Source organism: Kogia breviceps, chromosome 4 (genome assembly GCF_026419965.1).
Source record: "Kogia breviceps isolate mKogBre1 chromosome 4, mKogBre1 haplotype 1, whole genome shotgun sequence".
In the NCBI taxonomy this organism is placed as follows: Eukaryota; Metazoa; Chordata; class Mammalia; order Artiodactyla; family Physeteridae; genus Kogia; species Kogia breviceps.
This window is the reverse complement of record NC_081313.1, coordinates 52,674,574-52,695,797: the sequence shown is the minus strand read 5'-3', so window position 1 is coordinate 52,695,797 and position 21,224 is coordinate 52,674,574. Positions and strand designations below refer to the sequence as shown.

The window sequence follows — 21,224 nt, the reverse complement described above, 5'->3', positions numbered from 1 at the left end:
GGAGGCTCCCCAAGCTTGCCTGTTCACTAACTCAGAACACCTGGGAGGGCAGGGCCCTGCTCATTCAGGCGTTCAGATGTTGAGAACAGCCAGGGTTTACTTGTGCCACAGTCATCCACCTCAAGAAGATGGTATACCGCCCCTCAATACCCCAAAAAGAACTTCATGTTAGAGACAGAAAGCTAGAGGTGACACTGATCCAGCTGGCAGGAACAGATACAGACCAGAAGGCCCGGGTTCAGGTACCTGCTCTGGCCAATGTATACTTATCTCTCTAGATAAAACAGGATGCTAAGCAGCCTTTGACCTTTCAAATCCAAAATTCTACTTCCTTCATCATTTCTAGCATTATTATCCCATTTCTCAGACTTTACATTCCATTCTAGGGGGTCAATCAATCTTTTGCAGGCTGATCTGGAAACCAAATCACCATTTAAAACGTCTCTATGGGACTTCACACTCTGCAAACAACGGACTTTCAAACGAACTTATAAAACAATCCCAAAACCTTAGGCTAACAGCTTAGGCTGGAGCTGCCAGCCTCTGGTTTAAAAAAAAAAAAAAAAAAAATCACCACAAAAGTAATTTCTCCTTATAGATTCTGATTTAACTTTGCAAACAAACTTTAGTCCACTACAAGGGCTGGATGGCTAAGATCCAGAACAGTACAGGAGGGCCCTGGATGCCCAGGGTAGCAGAGATCATACACATCTTTTAAATGAAAGAATGATTTTTAAAAATCAAAAGGTTTCTGGTCTAGAACATGGGAATGACAGACTTGTGACAGGACATGTGGCCCAGAGTAATTCCAGGCAGCAAGCAAATTCCAAAGCCAAGTTGCTGTTTGGAGGCTACTGTGAATAAGCAAATTCTGCTACTGATCTAAGGATCTGCAGATGCTCTCAGGGAAAAAGATCCCACTCTGCAGTCAGTCTCTGAGAGCTAGCACCAGAAAAACATCTTTTATCATTTCACCTACAACAGTAATTTCTGGCACACACAACAGTGTGCTACAGCATCAAGAAAAATGCAAAAGTGACCTTGTTATCCAGAGTTCAACTCCTCTGCAGGTTTGGGAGGTAAAAGCCCGCTCAACATGTATTCATGATGACTGACAGAAACATACCAAATAATGTTAAAAGATGAACGAAAGCAGAACAAATATGTAAACTTTCTTCGTACGTTTAAGCATGTGCCTATTCACAAATTCAAATTCATCAAAAGACAAATGTGAATGACAGCTCTGTAACAAATTATAAACTGATGACAACTTTAAATTTTTAAATCAATGTTTCTATAGTAAGAGGAAACAAAACACTGGAGCGGAAAGGACCGCTTTTCATCACACAGGAAGACCGTGGAGGTTAACTCCTTGCCCAGCAAGGAGCCAAGGCACAGTTCAACTCCCAACTCCTACATCACCACTTATCCAGCCCTGACAAAGTTGCCAGAATTCCTGACATTTCCACTGACAGCAGTTTATCCTGAGCACTAATGAATACAGCCCAGGATCAGTGGTAAAATTTTAAGGATAGTTGTCAATATTTCATCAGCAATTCAAATAATTCCTTTAAACATGTGGCCAAAAATGGCTTAGAGCTACAAGTGTGATGGTAGTGAACAACTTAACAGAATATGCTTTCCCAACGCTAACAGAAAAATAAGAATTGGTCTATATAGTCAAAACTTCATGTGTAGAAACCCACTCAGACTATTAAACCTAGGATCCTGGGTTTTAGGCCACCAGTTAAATCTTCCCCCTGATCTTTAAAGTTCTGCAGATACTTAACTCAAACTCTTAATGCCAAATGGACAGTACATATAGTGGATAATAATAAGTATTGCCCCAAATTGCCATGGAGGCATACTTGTGTCAAGACACCATTCTGAGTGTTTTATATGCATTTACTCAACTTTTACAAAAGTCTTTTTTTTTTTTTTTTTTTTTTTTGCGGTATGCGGGCCTCTCACTGTTGCGGCCTCTCCCGTTGCGGAGCACAGGCTCCGGACGCGCAGGCCTGGCGGCCATGGCTCACGGGCTTAGTTGCTCCGCGGCATGTGGGATCTTCCCGGACCAGGGCACGAACCCGTGTCCCCTGCATCGGCAGGCGGATTCTCAACCACTACGCCACCAGGGAAGCCCCTACAAAAGTCTTTTTAAGCTTAATTGGTAATTCAACTGGCCCACACTACCATACTGTGGCTAAATGACCCTCTCAACGTTATACAATCTAGTGGAGTAGAGGAGAGAGAAACTATTAACTGTACTACAAAAAGAAGTGTGTACAAAACGAGAATGAGAGAACAGTTGAAATAGTATCAGGAAATCCTGTGCAAACTGGTAAGTACTGTACAAATTTTAACAATATATTCAAGATCTGGCATAACCCGGGAACAAAGATAATTCAGCACAACCCTCAGGAAAAAAGTACTTTGCTAACTTCAACTTTAAAGTGAAAGAAATAAAGACAATTTGTTAATAGCACATGCAATTTTATACTTTTTATGCACTTTTCCATCTTCAGTAGTTTTCGAAGGTGATTGATACCCAAAGTGAGAGCCCTAAAGCATTACAATATGTCCAATATTTTTTTTTAACAAAAGCTAACTTGTTCAGCACAAAATAAGGCAGGAAAACCACACCTCGAAATTATAAGAAAAAAAGGTAAACAACAAAGTGAGAACAAAAGAGCTTTCAAGTTAATTTTCAGTGACTCATAAAACTGAGTAACCAAAAAAGAGTCTCTCCCCCAAACATTCTGTTTAACAAAGGTTTTACTACACTCTTCCAATCAAAGTGATTTGTGATGTTCTTTTTAAAATTCTGATGACCAAGCTATATATAAAAAGGGGATGAAAGAAACAGGAATGATTTAGAAAACAGAATGACAGGTAACCTAACACAGAAAGTGATGACTCAGAAAAATTTTTTTTTTAATTTAAAACAGTATGATTGTAGCAGGTTACACAACTGTCACATTGCTACTCTATCAGTCTAACTCTTCCCAACAGGTCTTATTCTATAATTTTAAAACCGTTGCCCTCAGCTTTTTCCAAGTAGAAATGTTTTAATTTCAAAAGCAGAAGTCTTGAAAAGTCAAAGTGTTATTGACATTATAATTAAGCAAACCAAGTGAGAATGCCCATGTTATCTCTTGTCCTCCTAAGAGACTCTGCATCAGGGCTTAGGACCTGCCATCACCACGGATTAAAGCGAGTCCTGAAAGGTCTCGGAGGCACATTTTGGACCATCCTCCTCCTCCCAAACAACAGTGAACTGCAGTAGCTTATTAGGGAAACAGTGTCTACAGAACAAAAAAACCAAGACATCCCAAAGAAATAAAGTGGTACATGAAGTAAAATTTACAAAGGTAAGATTTCAACACCACATAAATAAAGTACCAAAACGTAGGGGAAAAAGAAGATAGTCTTTCCTTACTTGACAAGCAGTTTTTCTCTCGTTCTCCTTCGCTCTCTCGTGCTCACACATGCTCGCTCAGTGTTAAAACTAAGGCGACGCTGGCGTAACGTGGCGATTCAACTTACCGGTCTCATAAGAGCCACAAGAACAGGAAGGTCAGCATTTTCTTGGGTCTTTCTGATTTGTACTCTACTCATTTGAGATGAGTCTGAAGTTCTCCTTAAGTAAGACTTTCTGATGGTCCTTTCTCTCCAAACAAACATTTGGGACTGCCCTTCTCTCTGGAGCAACTCTCCCCATCTCTTCTTGGCTGCATCTAAGTGAGTAGCGTCAGAGCTGCCCTGGGCTGATGATGATTTCAATTAAGCCTCAGGTGCTTTCAGTTAAGCACTCCAGCTAAAACTAAGGGAGTGACAAAGCAAATTCTGTGAGTTTGAGTGTATGGGAGCTAGACACATTCCTATGGAATCAATTTATTCATAAAGAACCTCTTTGTGAAAATAATCACTTAACCTTTATACACAAAATGGATTTCATCACAACTGCATTCTATATCAATACCTTAATGCAGTTTTTTACCTAGTAATGACTGCCCTAAGAAGCAATTTTAAATTTGTAATTTCTGAGAATATAAGTCTCAAGGACAGTGTACAGGGACATAACATTTTAACCACCAATTTTAACCCAATTTTACTTTATTTCCCTACCACTGGTGAGGCACTGGGACCCTTCCTGCACTGCAGAAGGTACATCCATCTCTGTATAAAGAAATGCCAGTTATGACACACATTAACACTAGAACCCCAAGATATGATGATATTATTTTTAAAACAAACTTGGAAAGCCATAAAATCATCAACCAGGAGAGAACTACGTACCTAACTTCTCAGCTTGTTAAAAAAGTAGCTAACCAAGTTCTAAGGCAGAGGCCAAAAGACACACACCTGATGTGAGTTTGTGAATGCGTATTCAGCTACCCCGTAGCACTAAACTGGGTGCACCTGTGAGCTTGTTGGCCACTGAAAACACCTCAAAAATACAACGTCAAGAAAGTTAAAATTAAATTTTCATTTTCCACACCATAGCCTATGAAATTAGTTAAGAAAAGAAAGCCAATTTGGCAGTATTTCCATCCTCCCCTCCACCTCCCCCTGCCCCCAATATCAGTACAAAGCATTTGGGCTGAAAGGTACAGTGGAAGTAAGCACCATAATCAAAAATATATGGACTGTGTCTAAGAGGAGAATTGATGGGCTAGCAAAAGAGTACAGGCCTAGGGTACAAATTTATAAGCTGTCTCACAGACACATGTGCCTAGTTATGAATTCAAATCACTAAATAAGCAGTGAATGCTTTTCATTAAGAGAAGTTGGAGAAGCAACCTGAAATTTCACACAAGTTCTATACATTTAAATGTGTCTTAAATGTTTGTCTACCGCTGACCACGGTCCTGAACTGACATTTCACATTTTGGGGTTTTCTCTCCTAAGCCTGGAAACACACATGACTACTGTCCAATCCTTTCCAGGAATTCTGAACCCGGTGAGAGAAAAGGACAAAGACAGGGAAAGAAACAAGTGCACACAAGCTGCTGGAGAAAGAGACTTCTGCTTTATCATATTTGATCTTATGCTCTACCCCAAAATAATAGGACCAGATAAGAAACCGGACTAAATATCAGAGACATAAAAGGACACAATCATCCTTGAACTAAATGATGCAAAGCTGTGTAAATGTCAACCTAAACAGGTACATAGAGCAGAGCACCAGGCTGGTGGAAGGGAAAACGACCTTCAGTCACTGCACCAGCATTTACCTGAGTTATATCAAAAGCACTCCTAGGTTTTTGCAATTTTGCCTTAAAAAATTGAAATGTTTACATTGCCCCAAAGGGACAAAACAGACTTTTTGTTGGACAATTCACATACATGAGTTCTTGCATTTTTAATAGTTCTATCACATGTCTAACGGATTTCCCCTCTGTGAAGCTGGGGTGGCCCCCGGACCACCTGCCTCCCCACCCGATGCTTACAGGAACCAAAGCTGGCTTCCAGAAAATCATCTGATTTCCTTGTTTCTCCCTTCTTAGCCCCCAAATCATCATGAAGTACATGGTCATGTCACCAGCCTCACCACAGGGGTGACATGCTGTCTTCTTACTAAATCCCTGGGCACAGCTAGTAATTTGCATGTTCAGAGAGTCTTTTAGAATATCATTTAATACAAGATCACTAGGAGCAGGTTCCATGAGCAAAAGAGAGATCGTGTCTTACAGAGGAGTTAATGAACCATAAGGCTTTGCTATTAGTACATCGTAAGAAATGCTGTGTCCATGAATTTAAAAGTGATCACTATGTTACATATCTACCTACTCATGAATGAAAGGGCCTCCCAGAACCACCCACAAACCATGACGGTAGCATAATCCATCAGGGAAGGGACATCTAGGCTTCCGATTATTCCTGGCTATGGAGCTGATATTCTGCATAAACCAGCTTTTCCATACTCAGTCATATTAGCAAACACCATCATGGAATGCATACTACATGCCAGGAATCATGCTGGGTCCTCAATATAAAACACCTCATTAATTCTCATAACGACCCTCTGCAATAAATACTGGCATGTCCATTTTACAGATAAAGAAACAGTCTCAGTATTAATAACCTTTCCAAAGGCACACAGCCTATAAGTGGCTGAAATGGGATCACTGGTATGTACCCTTAGGTACAATACAGACCCTGACCCCAGAGTAGGGAACACCGGCTGCTGGTCTGAAGGGATGGAGGAGGGGAGAACAAGTCCTTTCCAGGCAACACTACAGAATGTGCGACCGTGCTTTAACATGGCCTGGGGTGTCTTCCATCTAAAAAGGACAATTATCTCTTCTTAGATATACATGTGCATGCATACCTGTATGCGCACGCGTGCACACGCACACGCGCTCAGTTTTCTCTAACACCAGGTTATGGACCCTTCTCATCGGGAGAACTTTTCTACCAGGATTCTTCCCGTAGTTTACCATCTTCACAGCCGGCACTCTAACGTGCTTCCACACCCTTCCTTGCAGGGGCAAAATTAAAAAGACCTGGACTCATACACTGTATCCACTAAGTCTGAGGGAACAGAGAGTCAGCCTTTGTCCCTGGCTCTGAAACACTGGTGAAATATAAACAGTTGACATTTCCTAGAATACCTCAGACCCGAGGTGGAAAGGGTAAAAGCCTCATCCCTTCCCTGACTCTGACCCTACGTTCTTTAGGAACATCCAAGCAAATAAGCCAGACTCTCGTAATGTGTGTTAGCTCACAAACACCACACTTCCCACCACCAGAGGATCTCACACCCCCTCCAGGCAATTTCTCCTCCTTTCACCTCAGGTCAATGTCCCCTGCAACTGACTGTGGACACGAGCATTCGCAAGGCCCTCTTCTCTGTCTCCATTCATCATTAAAGGTTTTCCTTCGAGAAAATACTAGGCTTAAGGCAACATAGCAGTGAAAAGCAGCATTAATAGCCACACGAAAGTGTTCTCTCCATCCTGTTCCATTTCCTGGATGCCTGAGCCGCCAGGAATGAGCCCCCCCGTTCCGCCCACACACCGCTTATTAAGATGGCTTCTTCTCAGGTCATCAGCTCCCTGATAACATGGAACATTTCAACGAGCTACACCTGCAGTTCCCAACAGGTGGGCTCCTGGCTGCCTGGCTTCCCGAAACGCCAATCTGATGGAGTCACTTCCTTGCTTCAAACCTTCGGTGGCTCCTGGTGCCTTAGAATAAAGTCCAAAAGGTGTGTATGACCCAGCCGCTGCTTCTCTCTCCAGCGTCCCCTGAGGCCATGCCCTCCTCGGCTCCACACACATGACCCAGAGTCCTCAGCCCCCAGACCCACATGCTCTCTCTGCCACCTGCATTACTCTTGTCCACCCCCCTTCCCCAATAACTCCTCAGTGAGGCAGTTCCCACCTCCCAGGGGACAGGAGGTGCACACTCCCTCAGAGCCTGTTCCCTATCTACCACGTTGGAAGCCAATTAATGAAAACTCATGTGGCTAGGGACTATCTCCCCCACTACACTAGAAGCTTTGTGAGGTCAAAACTATCTCTGTCTTGGCCACCCTCCTGTTTTCAGTGCCGAAGGTGATGCTTCTCGAGAGTTAATATACATTGGCTGACTGACGTTCTAAACCTGTGGCTCTTATTGAAGCAGGGAGTCAAAAGCAGACTCAATAATAGACATGCCAAGATTTACACACTACTCTTCTTTTCAAATTATGTAGCTGCTATGATTCATAAAACACCAATTCAGTGAAAAGTTTTACTGAATTCATGGTTGCTCTTTGCTATTTATTCTCGTCACCAGTGAAGACGAGACATTCATCTACACATCTATGCATAACATTAAGAGCAGTCTTCAAACTCACATCATTAATAGAACAGTTAAAAGACATCCCCACAAAGAACTACAATCCTGCAGCATGTGGAATGAAAACCACATTCACAGAAACATAGACAAGATAAAAAGGGAGAGGGCTATGCACCAGATGAAGCAACGAGATAAAGCCCCCCCAAAACAACTAAATGAAGTGGAGATAGGCAACCTTCCAGAAAAAGAATTCAGAATAATGAAAGTGAAGATGATCCAGGACCTCAGAAAAAGAATGGAGGCAAAGATCGAGAAGATGCAAGAAATGTTTAACAAAGACCTAGAAGAATTAAATAACAAACAAACAGAGATGAACAATACAATAACTGAAATGAATACTACACGAGAAGGAATCAATAGCAGAATAACTGAGGCAGAAGAATGGATAAGTGACCTGGAAGACAGAATGGTGGAATTCACAGCTGCAGAACAAAATAAAGAAGAAAGAATGAAAAGAACTGAAGACAGCCTAAGAGACGTCTGGGATAACGTGAAACACAACATTTGCATTATAGGGATCCCAGAAAGAGAAGACAGAGAGAAAGGACCCGAGAAAATATTTGAAGAGATTATAGTTGAAAACTTCCCTAACATGGGAAAGGAAATAGCCACCCAAGTCCAGGAAGCACAGAGAGTCCCATACAGGATAAACCCAAGGAGAAACATGGCGAGACACATAGGAATCAAATTGGCAAAAATTAAAGACAAAGAAAAATTACTGAAAGCAGCAAGGGAAAAACGACAAATAACATACAAGGGAACTCCCATAAGGTTAACAGCTAATTTCTCAGCAGAAACTCTACAAACCAGAAGGGAGTGGCATGATATACTTAAACTGATAAAAGGGAAGAATCAACAACCAAGATTACTCTACCCAGCAAGGATCTCATTCAGATTTGATGGAGAAATCAAAAGCTTTACAGACAAGCAAAAGCTAAGGGAATTGAACACCACCAAACCAGCTCTACAACAAATGTTTAAGGAACTTCTCTAAGTGGGAAACACAAGAGAAGAAAAGGACCTACAAAAACAAACCCCAAACAATTAATAAAATGGTCATAAACTATACATATCAATAATTACCTTAAACTTGAATGGCTTAAATGCTCCAACCAAAAGACACAGGCTCGCTGAATAGATACAAAAACAAGACCCATAAATATGCTGTCTGCAAGAGACCCACTTCAGACCTAGGGACACATACAGACTGAAAGTAAGGGGATGGAAAAAGATATTCCATGCAAATGGAAATCAAAAGAAAGCTGGAGTATCAATACTCATATCAGATAAAGTAGACTTGAAAATAAAGAATGTTACAAGAGACAAGGAAGGACACTACGTAATGATCAAGGGATCAATCCAAGAAGAAGATATAATAATTATAAATATATATGCATCCAACACAGGCTTCCCAACACAATACATAAGGCAACTGCTAACAGCTATAAAAGAGGAAATCAACAGTAACACAATAACAGTGGGGGACTTACACCTCACTTACCCAATGGACAGATCATCCAAACAGAAAATTAATATGGAAACAAAGCTTTAAATGATACAAAAGACCAGATAGATTTAATTGATATTTATAGGACATTCCATCCAAAAACAGCAGATTACACTTTCTTCTCAAGTGCACACAGAACATTCTCCAGGATAGATCATATCTTGGGTCACAAATCAAGCCTCAGAAAATTTAAGAAAATTGAAATCATATCAAGCATCTTTTCTGACCACAACGCTATGAGATTAGAAATGAATTACTGGGGAAAAAAAGGAAAAGACACAAACACATGGAGGCTAAACAATACACTACTAAATAACCAAGAGATCACTGAAGAAATAAACCAGAAAATAAAAAAAAAACCTAAAGACAAATGACAATGAAAACACGATGATCCAAAACCTATGGGATGCAGCAAAAGCAGTTCTAAGAGGGAAGTTTATAGCTATACAATCCTACCTCAAGAAACAAGAAAAATCTAAAATAAACAATCTAACCTTACACCTAAAGGAACTAGAGGAAGAAGGACAAACAAAATCCAAAGTTAGCAGAAGGAAAGAAATCATAAGGATCAGAGCAGAAATAAATGAAATAGAAACAAAGAAAACAATAGCAAAGATAAAACTAGAAGCTGGTTCTTTGAGAAGATAAACAAAATTGATAAACCATTAGCCAGACTCATCAAGAAAAAGAGGGGGAGGACTCAAATCAATAAAAATAGAAATGAAAAAGGAGAAGTTACAACAGACACTGCAGAAATACAAAGCATCCTAACAGACTACTACAAGCAACTCTATGCCAATAAAATGAACAACCTGGAAGAAATGGACAAATTCTTAGAAAGTCATAACCATCCAAGACTGAGCCAGGAAGAAACAGAAAATATGAACAGAGCAATCACAAGTAATGAAATGGAAACTGTGATTAAAAATCTTCCAACAAAAAAAGTCCAGGACCAGATGGCTTCACAGGTGAATTCTATCAAACATTTAGAGAAGAGCTAACACCCATCCTTCTCAAACTCTTCCAAACAATTGTGGAGGAAGGAACACTCCCAAACTCATTCTACGAGGCTACCACCACCCTGATACCAAAACCAGACAAAGATACTACAAAAAAAGAAAATTACAGACCAATATCACTGATGAATATAGATGCAAAAATCCTCAACAAGATATTAGCAAACAGAACCCAACAACACATTAAAAGGATCACACACCACGATCAAATGGGATTTATCCCAGGTATGCAAGGATTCTTCAATATACACAAATCAATCAATGTGATACACTGTATTAACAAATTAGAATAAAAACCATATGATCATCTCAATAGATGCAGAAAAAGCTTTTGACAAAATTCAACACCCATTTTTGATAAAAACTCTCCAGAAAGTGGCCATAGAGGGAACCTACCTCAACATAATAAAGGCCATATATGACAAACCCACAGCAAACATCATTCTCAATGGTGAAAAACTGAAAGTATTTCCTCTAAGATCAGAAACAAGATAAGGACGTACACTCTCACCACTATTATCCAACATAGTTTTGGAAGTCCTAGCCATGGCAATCAGAAAAGAAAAAGAAATAAAAGGAATACAGATTGGAAAAGAAGAAGTAAAACTGTCACTGTTTGCAGATGACATGATACTATACACAGAGAATCCTAAAGACGTCACCAGAAAACTACTAGAGCGAATCAATGAATTTGGTAAAGTTGCAGGATACAAAATTAATGCACAGAAATCTCATGCTTTCCTATATACTAACAATGCAAAATCAGAAAGAGAAATTAAGGAAACACTCCCATTTACCATTGCAACAAAAAGACTAAAATACCTAGGAATAAACCTACCTAGGAGACAAAAGACCTGTATGCAGAAAACTATATGACACTGATGAAAGAAATTAAAGATGATACCAACAGATGGAGAGATATACCATGTTCTTGGATTGGAAGAATCGATATTGTGAAAATGACTATACTACCCAAAGCAATCTACAGATTCAGTGCAATCCCTACCAAATTATCAATGGCATTTTTTACAGAGCTAGAACAAAAAGACTTAAAATTTGTATGGAGACACAAAAGACCCCGAATAGCCAAAGCAGTCTTGTGGGAAAAAAGCAGAGCTGGAGGAATCAGGCTCCCTAACTTCAGACTATACTACAAAGCTACAGTAATCCAGACAATATGGTACTGGCACAAAAATAGAAATATAGATCAATGGAACAAGATAGAAAGCCCAGCGATAAATCCACACACCTATGGTCAACTAATCTATGACAAAGGAGGCAAAGATATGCAATGGAGAAAAGACAGCCTCTTCAATAACTGGTGCTGGGAAAACTGGACAGCTACATGTAAAAGAATGAAATTAGAACACTCCCTAACACCATACACAAAAATAAACCCAAGGGACTTCCCTGGTGGCACAGTGGTTGAGAGTCTGTCTGCCAATACAGGGGACATGGGTTCGTGCCCCGGTCCAGGAAGATCCCACATGCCACGGAGTGGCTGGGCCCGTTAGCCATGGCCGCTGAGCCTGCGCGTCCGGAGCCTGTGCTCCGCAACGGGAGAGGCCACAACAGTGAGAGGCCCGCATACTGCAAAAATAAAATAAAATAAAATAAACTCAAAATGGATTAGAGACCTAAATGTAAGACCAGACACTATAAAACTCCTAGAGGAAAACATAGGAAGAACACTCTTTGACATAAGTCACAGCAAGATCTTTTTTGATCCACCTCCTAGAGTAATGGAAATAAAAACAAAAATAAACAAATGGGACCTAATGAAACTTCAAAGCTTTTACACAGCAAAGGAAACCATAAACAAGACCAAAAGACAACCCTCACGGGCTTCCCTGGTGGCGCAGTGGTTGGGAGTCCGCCTGCCGATGCAGGGGACACGGGTTCGTGCCCCGGTCCGGGAAGATCCCACATGCCGCGGGGCGGCTGGGCCCGTGAGCCATGGCCGCTGAGCCTGAGCGTCCGGAGCCTGTGCTCCGCAACGGGAGAGGCCACAGCAGTGAGAGGCCCGTGTACTGAAAAAAAAAAAAAAAGACAACCCTCAGAATGGGAGAAAATATTCGCAAATGAATCGACAAAGGATTAATCTCCAAAATATATATACAGCTCATGCAGCTCAATATTAAAAAAAACAAACAACACAATCCAAAAATGGGCAGAAGACCTAAATAGACATTTCTCCAAAGAAGACATGCAGATGGCCAAGAAGCACATGAAAAGCTGCTCAACATCACTAATCATTAGAGAAATGCAAATCAAAATCACAATGAGGTATCATCTCACACCAGTTAGAACAGGCATCATCAGAAAATCTTCAAACAACAAATGCTGGAGAGGGTGTGGAGAAAAGGGAACCCTCTTGCACTGTTGGTGGGAATGTAAATTGATACAGCCACTATGGAGAACAGTATGGAGGTTCCTTAAAAAACTAAACATAGAATTACCATATGATCCAGCAATCCCACTACTGGGCATATACCCAGAGAAAACCATAATTCAAAAAGACACATGCACCCCAATGTTCATTGCAGCACTATTTACAATAGCCAGGTCATGGAAGCAACCTAAATGCCCATCGACAGACGAATGGATAAAGAAGATGTGGTATATACATATATACAATGGAATTTTACTCAGCCATAAAAAGGAATGAAATTGGGTCATTTGTTGAGACGTGGATGGATCTAGAGACTGTCATACAGAGTGAAGTCAGAAAGAGAAAAACAAATATCGTATATTAACGCATGTATGTGGAACCTAGAAAAATGGTACAGATGAACCGGTTTGCAGGGCAGAAATTGAGACACAGATGTAGAGAACAAACGTATGGTCACCAAGGGGGGAAAACCGCGGTGGCCTGGGGGTGGTGGTGTGATGAATTGGGCGATTGGGACTGACATGTATACACTGATGTGGATAAAATGGATGACTAAGAAGAACCTGCTGCATAAAAAAAATAAATAAAATTCAAAAAAAAAAAAAAGACATCCCCTAATTGTGCCTTTTGTTAATAAGGGAAATTGTTTCCCACCTCATGCCAGTAAAGTAAATCCTTTAGGGTAGCAAAGTATAAATTAGATGCTTTATATGGAGTTGAAAATCCTTTTAGCTAATAAGCCTTTTTTCTGCCATTCTAAGAATCCCTGAAAGTTTCAAGTTCTAACACACACAGTGAAAAGCATAGTAAATATGCAAGTCCTGCACAGGCATTGTGAGTGCATCCTCACTGATTTGACTTTCTTCAAAATTTACCTGGAAAAACTGCTCATAATATTTTCACTGTGATTCAGGAGGCTTTTTTGATAAGAGATCTAGAGGTTTAAGCATAATTCACAACAGACAAAACAATACACACATGGTCACCATTCAGTCAAATGTGCAACCGTTTTCAAAGATGTATTTTTCCTCTTTCATTCAACATACATGTACTGAGCCCCTACTAATATATTAGAAGCATTGTGCTAAACACACAAAGACAAAATTCCTGCCTTTATGAGTTCACTGACACACAGAAAATGGCACTGAGTACTTTATGAGAGTTATTAGAAGGTGCTTTGAGAAGGGACAGGGCAGAGAGCCTCAGAGCAAATCTCAGAAATGTTAGAGGGACACTCATCCAATCCAGATCATCATGACTATCCGAAACACAGTCTATTACCCTCAACTTGCAGAGACCCCCAAATCCACAGGCTTGAGGAATCAGGGGTTGAGATGCACTTTATTTAAACAAAAAACCATGCACTATTATCCCTCTCGTGTGTTTGATTATTAAGTACATAAAAACTACAATCATTGCCATGGTAAAGTATTGTTTTTAAGACACCAAAAGCTTAAAGGGCTGATTTAAGTCTATGAGACTTTGCAAGTTTATACAAATATTGACAGTAAGATAAAATATGAGATAGGTCAAACACTGTTGACATTAATAGTATATGCAAGCAGCTTCAACAAGGGTGCCCCCAAAATTAGCACTGCAATAATACACTAGGAAATTGAATTTTGCTGCTTTTTAAAAACTGATGCAGTAACTTACTGAAAAAAAAACTGGAAGACAATGTCTCCCAAGCCAGACCTAACAATTTTTAAATCTAAATGAACCTCCTTCCATTTTATGGGTTTCCCTTAAGCCTTTTAAGGCTTTCTACTCGGTGCCTTGCTACCGTATAACTAACACTATGCTAACAGTGCCTTCCCATAATGCAACCTGATCCAGATAAAAACTGTTTCCCAGCTAATACTAAAAAAGTGACAATAAACAGTATAGACAAGGCCTCAGGTCCTCTGAAAGTAGGGAGCAGATTAATTATGCGTAAATAAAATAAGCCAGCCCAAACTTGTACCTCTTTTCACAACATTTTTAATCACAAATGAACTTGAAAAATTAATATTTACTTAGCACTCCATGCTAAATGTTAGATACTAGACTAGGATTAAACTAGGTGGCATGTATAAAATGCCTAATGACCCTATTGCTATTATTCCCATTTAAGAGGGGAAAAATCAGGCCTTACATCAGCTGAGTGGTCCACATCTCACATCTAGTTAAGGTGGCAGAGGCGGGAATCAAACCCAAGTCTTTCCACCAAACTGACAGTGTGTAACCCAGTGTTCCTCACTGAACCTGCTGGAATGGTATTTCTAGTGGTGCCCGCTTTCTGAGGAGAGGAGGGAGAGCGTTCATTAGGTTCTCAAAGAGACCCAAAACACCCTCTCAAAGGCTAAGAACCCCTGAACCACACTGGCACCAGTGTAAGAGCCAGAAAATGTGCCCTGGACTTCAACCCCTCTCACCAAGACTATAACTTCTCTACTCCACAGTTTTAGTTTCTCCTTAAAATTCTCAGAGCAAGTCAAGATTTCTACTCCTGGACAATTTCCAGCATCCCCTGCCACAGGTTAAATTACACAATAAATTGCAATACTGTATCACTTTACATCCAATTCTGAGATTTCACAAATACTGACCAATGTTATTTAGTCATTCCACTTTCCAAAATGTGTTTCAATCAACCATTCCTCACTGCAGTGCCTGTGAAATAAGCTATCGTTACATCCACTTCCAAGAAAATAAAACACTGTCACCCTGAGGCCAGGCAATAAATCAGCTACAGGATTGGGATCAAAAGTGAGAAATTCCTGACTTCTCCCACCTGGGATCTGCAAGACCATGTTATATCATGAAGTACCCTCCTAGCTACGCAGAAAACATAGGGCAACAAACTCTACTATCTTCTCTACCGATGGCAACACTACATTAGAATCTAGTGGTATCATTATGTTGGGTCATAGTCCCTACTGCCCAGTGACCAGCGTGCTCATCTCGGGAAGTACGCCAGCACATGCCTGGCATCTTTCAAAGGGAGATGCAACCACTGAGAACACTGGTTTAGTCTGGGGGTTTGGTCGGGTAACTCTGTGGTGGGTGTGATGCTCAGCTTAACTCCTGGCACCCTGTCCCTAGGATCAACCTGCACTTTGGATCCATCCTAAATTCCTGATCGGAAAAGAGGAGTGGGACTTCCCTGGTGGCTCAGTGGTTGAGAGTCCGCCTGCCGATGCAGGGGACAAGGGTTCGTGCCCCGGTCCGGGAAGATCCCACATGCCGCGGAGCGGCTGGGCCCGTGAGCTATGACCGCTGAGCCTGCGCTCCGCAACGGGAGAGGCCACAACAGTGAGAGGCCTGCGTACCAAAAACAAAAAAGAAAAGAGGAGTGTTCGTGTGAAAATAAACTTTACCTTGAAGTTCACTGGTCATACCCCTCATTTTACAGATTATTAAAATAACCTCAGAGGAATCAGCTCATCCAAGATCTCACAATTCAGAAGCAGAGACAGTTCTAGAAAGCAAATCTCCAGGCACCTGTCCAGGATCCTCGCGTTCCTCCGGCACTGGGGAATGGGTTCTGGTTACTGCCAGAGGCTTGGCCCACCACTTGGGTTTGCTCCATCTCTGCCAGGCTAGGACTCAATTCCCCTCACTTTGTGCCAGATCCAGTCTATGCCTCCAGGCTGGGTCCCAGGGGGCTACCGTCAGAGCACTGGCCTCAGCTTGCATCTTCTGACGGACAGAGACAATTACTTACTAAAACTAACTCCATTAGAGAGGAAGAAAATACCACTCTGGCACTGAGGCATTAACTTCACAAGGAGGCTCTGTTAGGGTGATGTTTTATTTATGGCCTTTCCCTGATCAAGATGACTTCCCCTCAAGAAACGTCCAAAGCAACCAATCAAAGACACCAAGGACCTTATGCTTCCTTAACTGTCCTCCAAAAGCAGAAAAAAAGCCAGAGAAAACAGGCGAGAGGACACCAAGTCACAGTTTCAATGTGTCAGGACGCGACCCACAAGTTTCGCACGAATATTCTTCCAAGAAACCAGGATGGACGCAGTCCCCTGAAGAAGGGGGCACGTTCCCCATTCAGTCTGGCGACCAGCACGCATCCGGACACCCCGGAACAAGTCCAAATAGGTGATGCAGAAGCGCAGGTCAGCGCCGCCGGCCGAGGGCCGGAGGACCGACGCCGCGGGACCAGCCAAAACCACCCGCGGGGGACCCCGGGGCCAGTGCAACCGAAACTCCGCCGCGCAACTTCGCGGGTACCTCTGCCAGCCGTTCCCCACCTCCAACACACCCACTCTCCTCTCACACCCGTCCGTTCACCACACTCCCCCCTCTGCCCAAGCGCTACGGTGGGAAGCAACGCCCACTTCGGAGAACGAGGTCTCAGTTGTGGGAACAAGCCAGGCGTCCAGCTCACGCCTATTCACAGACCCAGAGAAGCAAATCCTGACCGACGGAGTTTGCTGCTTTGACACTGGAGAAGCACACTATCAGGCAGCACATGTACACGCACGCACACGCGCGCGCACACACACACACACACAGGTAACAGCCCCGGTGACCCACAGGGAAGCTCCTGTCATTACCCAGGGCTCGGGGCACAGCAGCTGGGGTCCCTCCCCCTCTCCAGGCCCCAGCGCGCGCTGCCCACCACCCGCGTGCTGGATGGAGAGCTGGGGTTGCCGGGCAGCCTGGACCAGAAGGGCGGCGTGGGGGCGGGGGAAGGCGGGCCCACCTCCTCATCCTGCTCTTCCTGGGACGCGCTGCTGCCCCGGGGCGCGGGGGGCGCGGCTCCTCCGGGCAGCGGCGGCGGCGGCGGCGGCGGCACGGGGACTCCACGCTCGGGCACCAAGCGCGCGGGAGCCCACGCGGCGGGCGGCCGAGCGCCGCCCGGCGGCAGCGGCGGCGGCTGCTCCCGAGAGAAGCTGGGCTCCCCTTCCTCTGACAGAGTTTCTGAGCCCGATGAGGACTCGGCCGAGGAAGCTCCCGGCGAGGACGCGGCAGCCGCCGCAGGGGCGGGAGTCCGGGCACCGTGGCCGCTGCAGCCACGGAGCACTGGCTCCAGCACCTCCGAAACTTTCTCCCCCATTTCCCTCTCGGGCCCAAAGTGCGGCCCGAGGGCCGGCGAGGGCGCGGCACGCACTCAGCGCCTACGGGGAAAGCCTCGAACTGCTGGGCTCCGGCTCGCTCTCGCTGCCGCTCCCGGGCTGCAGAGAGCTCCGCCGGCAACTACATGGCCACGGCCGGGCCGCCGGAGCCTGCAGCCAAGTTAGCAGCCGCCTGGGCCCGGTGGCCGACTGGGGCTCCCGTGCGCGGGGACATGCCAGCGCGGGTCCGCGATCTGCACTCCACAACCCTCCCGCGCAGCTCCCGAGCAGCCGGGACTGCGGCTTCTCCAGCAAAATCTACCCCCCCAGGACCGAACGGGGCCGGCGAAAGAGACGGGCAGCCGGGGGAACCAATGGCAGAGCAGGCACGCCGGTGGGCGGAGGCTACGGCGCCCCAGGCGCACCTGCGTCAGGTAGGGGAGGCGGGGCCGAGACGCCAGCTGCAGGGTCGGGGTCCGGGGGACGGGAACGAGGCACCTGCACTGGGAGGGTGGGAATGGAGCCCGGAATCGGAGCCTAAGCCTGGTACTCTTAATTTAGCCAAGGAGTGGCTGGCGGTCCTGGGAACGCCAGGGGGAGATGGCCGAGAGGGCAGTGAGACCTTGGACAAGAACTGGACTTCGTTTCCAAAAAGTGGAATCCAGGAAACTGACCAGAAGAAGTAGCTGGGCCTTAAGGGTAAAAGGAAACATACACACACACACACACACACACACACACACACACACACACACACACACAGTCACACACATGCACGCACCCACCAGCGTGCTGGAGGAGAAAGGGGAAAACTTCATGGTACAGTGAGCGCATCCAAACCGAGCTGATCTCCGATCCCGGATTCTCCACTTAAGCTCCGTGGGCTTCAGTGTTCTCAACTGGAAATGGAGACAGTCATATCTGTCTTGTCTCCCTATGAGCAGAATTAGAACAAATATATTTAAAGCTTCAGCAGACTGCCTGGCTTAGACACATGGAGAGTTTTCAAAAGACTATTTTCTGTCTTTATTTCTGTTTGTAAATTTAAAAGTTAAGTCAAAGACGTGTACCTTTTGAAAGGGAGGAAAACGACAAATTATGCCCCTGTATTTAATTAGGACCGAGAATATGCCCAGCATTGTGCCAGATACTAGACAAAACTGAATTAGAGAGGGCTGCTGGCCCACCATTTCCTGTCTTTCCACATCAGCTAAGCAGAGGATGAAAAGAAATCACATTTCCACTTTACTTTCTCCTAGCCCTGGCTTGTAAACCAACAAGATGCAGGAGTGGTTGCTTCATTTTCCTTACCTCTAAGAACTAGGAGAAAGAACTTTCACCAAGGGCACCAATAGAATCACCTTAAGGCCCTCTCTGGGTGGCCTTCAGCGTGATGGGGTGACTTGAATATCTCAGAAGCCAGCAGTCAGCTCAGCGGTGGGAAATAAATGATTCCTCACTTGCCTTCAGCTCCAGTCCTACTGTGAGCTCTGGCACTGCGACCTGGGATCTAAATTCAACCAGATTCAATTCCACAGGTGTTGACTGAGATGTGTGCCTGGTGCTTGCAGGGGATACAAAGATGAATAAGTCAGGTCCCCTGCCCTGGAGGAGCCTATGGTCAAGCAAGAGATTGATGCTGCATACTATAGTTCCATTATTAATTTTCAAAAGCTATGGCAGTGCTACACTAACAATGTGCCATAGGAGAAGAGGAAAGAGTCATAGGAAAACAATCAGGTCCTCAAGCTCAGGAGTCCTCAAGAATCTTAGATTTCTCCTTGTCACAACAGCCTTGCCAAAGGTCCTTAAGAAGTGGAGGACTCAAGTTGAAAGCCCCTTCAGCTAATGAGCCCTTTTATGCTATCACCATATCTACATATAAGTGATACTTCATACAGAGTGCTTCATCATTTTGGACAGAAAGCTTTGTCCTGATCAGTTTCCCTCCCCAAGATGAGGGGGAAGGAAATATAATGTGACCCCATTGCCATAGACAGCCATACTGCAAAACAGCTCTGGCTGTCAGGCTTCCATTGTGACGCTTCAGAATTATCTGAGGGGCTGTGAGGACCTGCTGAGGCAAAAGAACAGTTCTAGTAAACTGACTAGTTATGAGAGCAAGGCTATAGAGAGAGCACAGTGGGGCAGTCTGAATCCGATCTTGGGCTGCACAATTGCTTTTCTAGTCAGGAGTACAGGTCTTTATCTGAGCCCCTATGTGGTTGATTCACCACAGCTGAAGTAAAATGATGACTTAAGCAAGCCATTCACATGAAAGAGGAGGAGCGGTACTTTTCAGTACATCAGAAAAGAAGCAAGCCATGATCTGAATTGCTAACAGGAAGAATAATAATAGCTATTATTGCTTCCTCCGTAAGCATCTATGGGTATTTTCATTTAATCCTGGCAACAGCCTTATGAGATAGAGTGTATTAGCCCCACTTTATAGATTAAGAAACTGAGGATCTGCAAGGTCAAATAACTTGCCAAAGGTCACACAGCAAGTGAGTGGTAGAACTGTGATTTGAACACAGCAGTCTGGTCCAAGGCACTTTTGTAAACATTCCAACATATTGCCACTCAGAACAGACAACTTTTTCAAGTACATATATATATTAGACTACAAATATCCATAGGGCAGGGAACTTTGTTGTCTTGATTTAATATGTAAAAGGAGATAAAAGGATACTTGCAGAACTGATATTTTTCCCCACAAACATTTATAAGGCACTTAGTGTATGCCAGGCAAGGTTTTAAACACTCGACAAATATTAATTTTCTTAATCCCATATCAACCCTATAAGGTAGCCACCATTATTATTCTCATATTACATATGTGAAATGTGTGAAATGGCACAGAGAAGTCAGGTAATTTTCCTAAAGTCACACAGCTAGCAAGTGATAGTTGAGCAATTTGGCCCCAGCATTCATGCTCTTAACCCCTACAGATCAAAATCAAGTAATAGATCAGTATTTCCTGAACTGTTTAAACCTCAACCTCAAATAAGAGTATTTTACATTGCAACTCATGACACATGTACATACATACAAATATAAATAAAATTCCATGAAACAGTACTTACCCTTCCTATAAGACTGGAGTTTTTTATTATATTTTATTGAAAATAAAAATACTAGTTGTGATCAGCTAAATGAATTTCACACTCCACTTTGACACATGCAGTTGAAAGCAATGTGTTTAATCATCTCCTTAGCTGACCCATGAGGAAAATATGACTATGGTTCAGGCTGAGAGTTTCCAGACCAGAACTGTGCAAACTCAAAGGATGACTCTATAAATAGAAGATGATCAGAAGGTCAGGATAGTTCCCCAAAGGTATCCCAATTTGACCTATGGACAAATGCTGGGGTGTGGCCAAACCACTAGACCAGTTTTGATTGAA

General features: G+C 43.4%; 1 protein-coding gene across 8 annotated transcripts in view; it reads right to left on the bottom strand.

The window, feature by feature from the left end:
- The window catches only part of MAST4 (microtubule associated serine/threonine kinase family member 4), a 574,487-nt gene extending 555,857 nt beyond the window's left edge, over positions 1-18,630 (bottom strand). For 5 of the 8 annotated variants that reach the window (XM_067031056.1, XM_067031059.1, XM_067031057.1 and 2 more), the window contains exon 1: positions 17,466-18,143. In XM_067031056.1, the coding sequence (XP_066887157.1) occupies positions 17,466-17,819 (354 nt within the window). In that variant the 5' untranslated portion in view covers positions 17,820-18,143. Of the gene's footprint in view, positions 1-17,465; positions 18,146-18,602 lie in introns of those variants that run through there. The other 3 variants (XM_067031060.1, XM_067031065.1, XM_059062258.2) reach the window with 3 other exon arrangements.
- Positions 18,631-21,224: the final 2,594 nt, after the last annotated feature.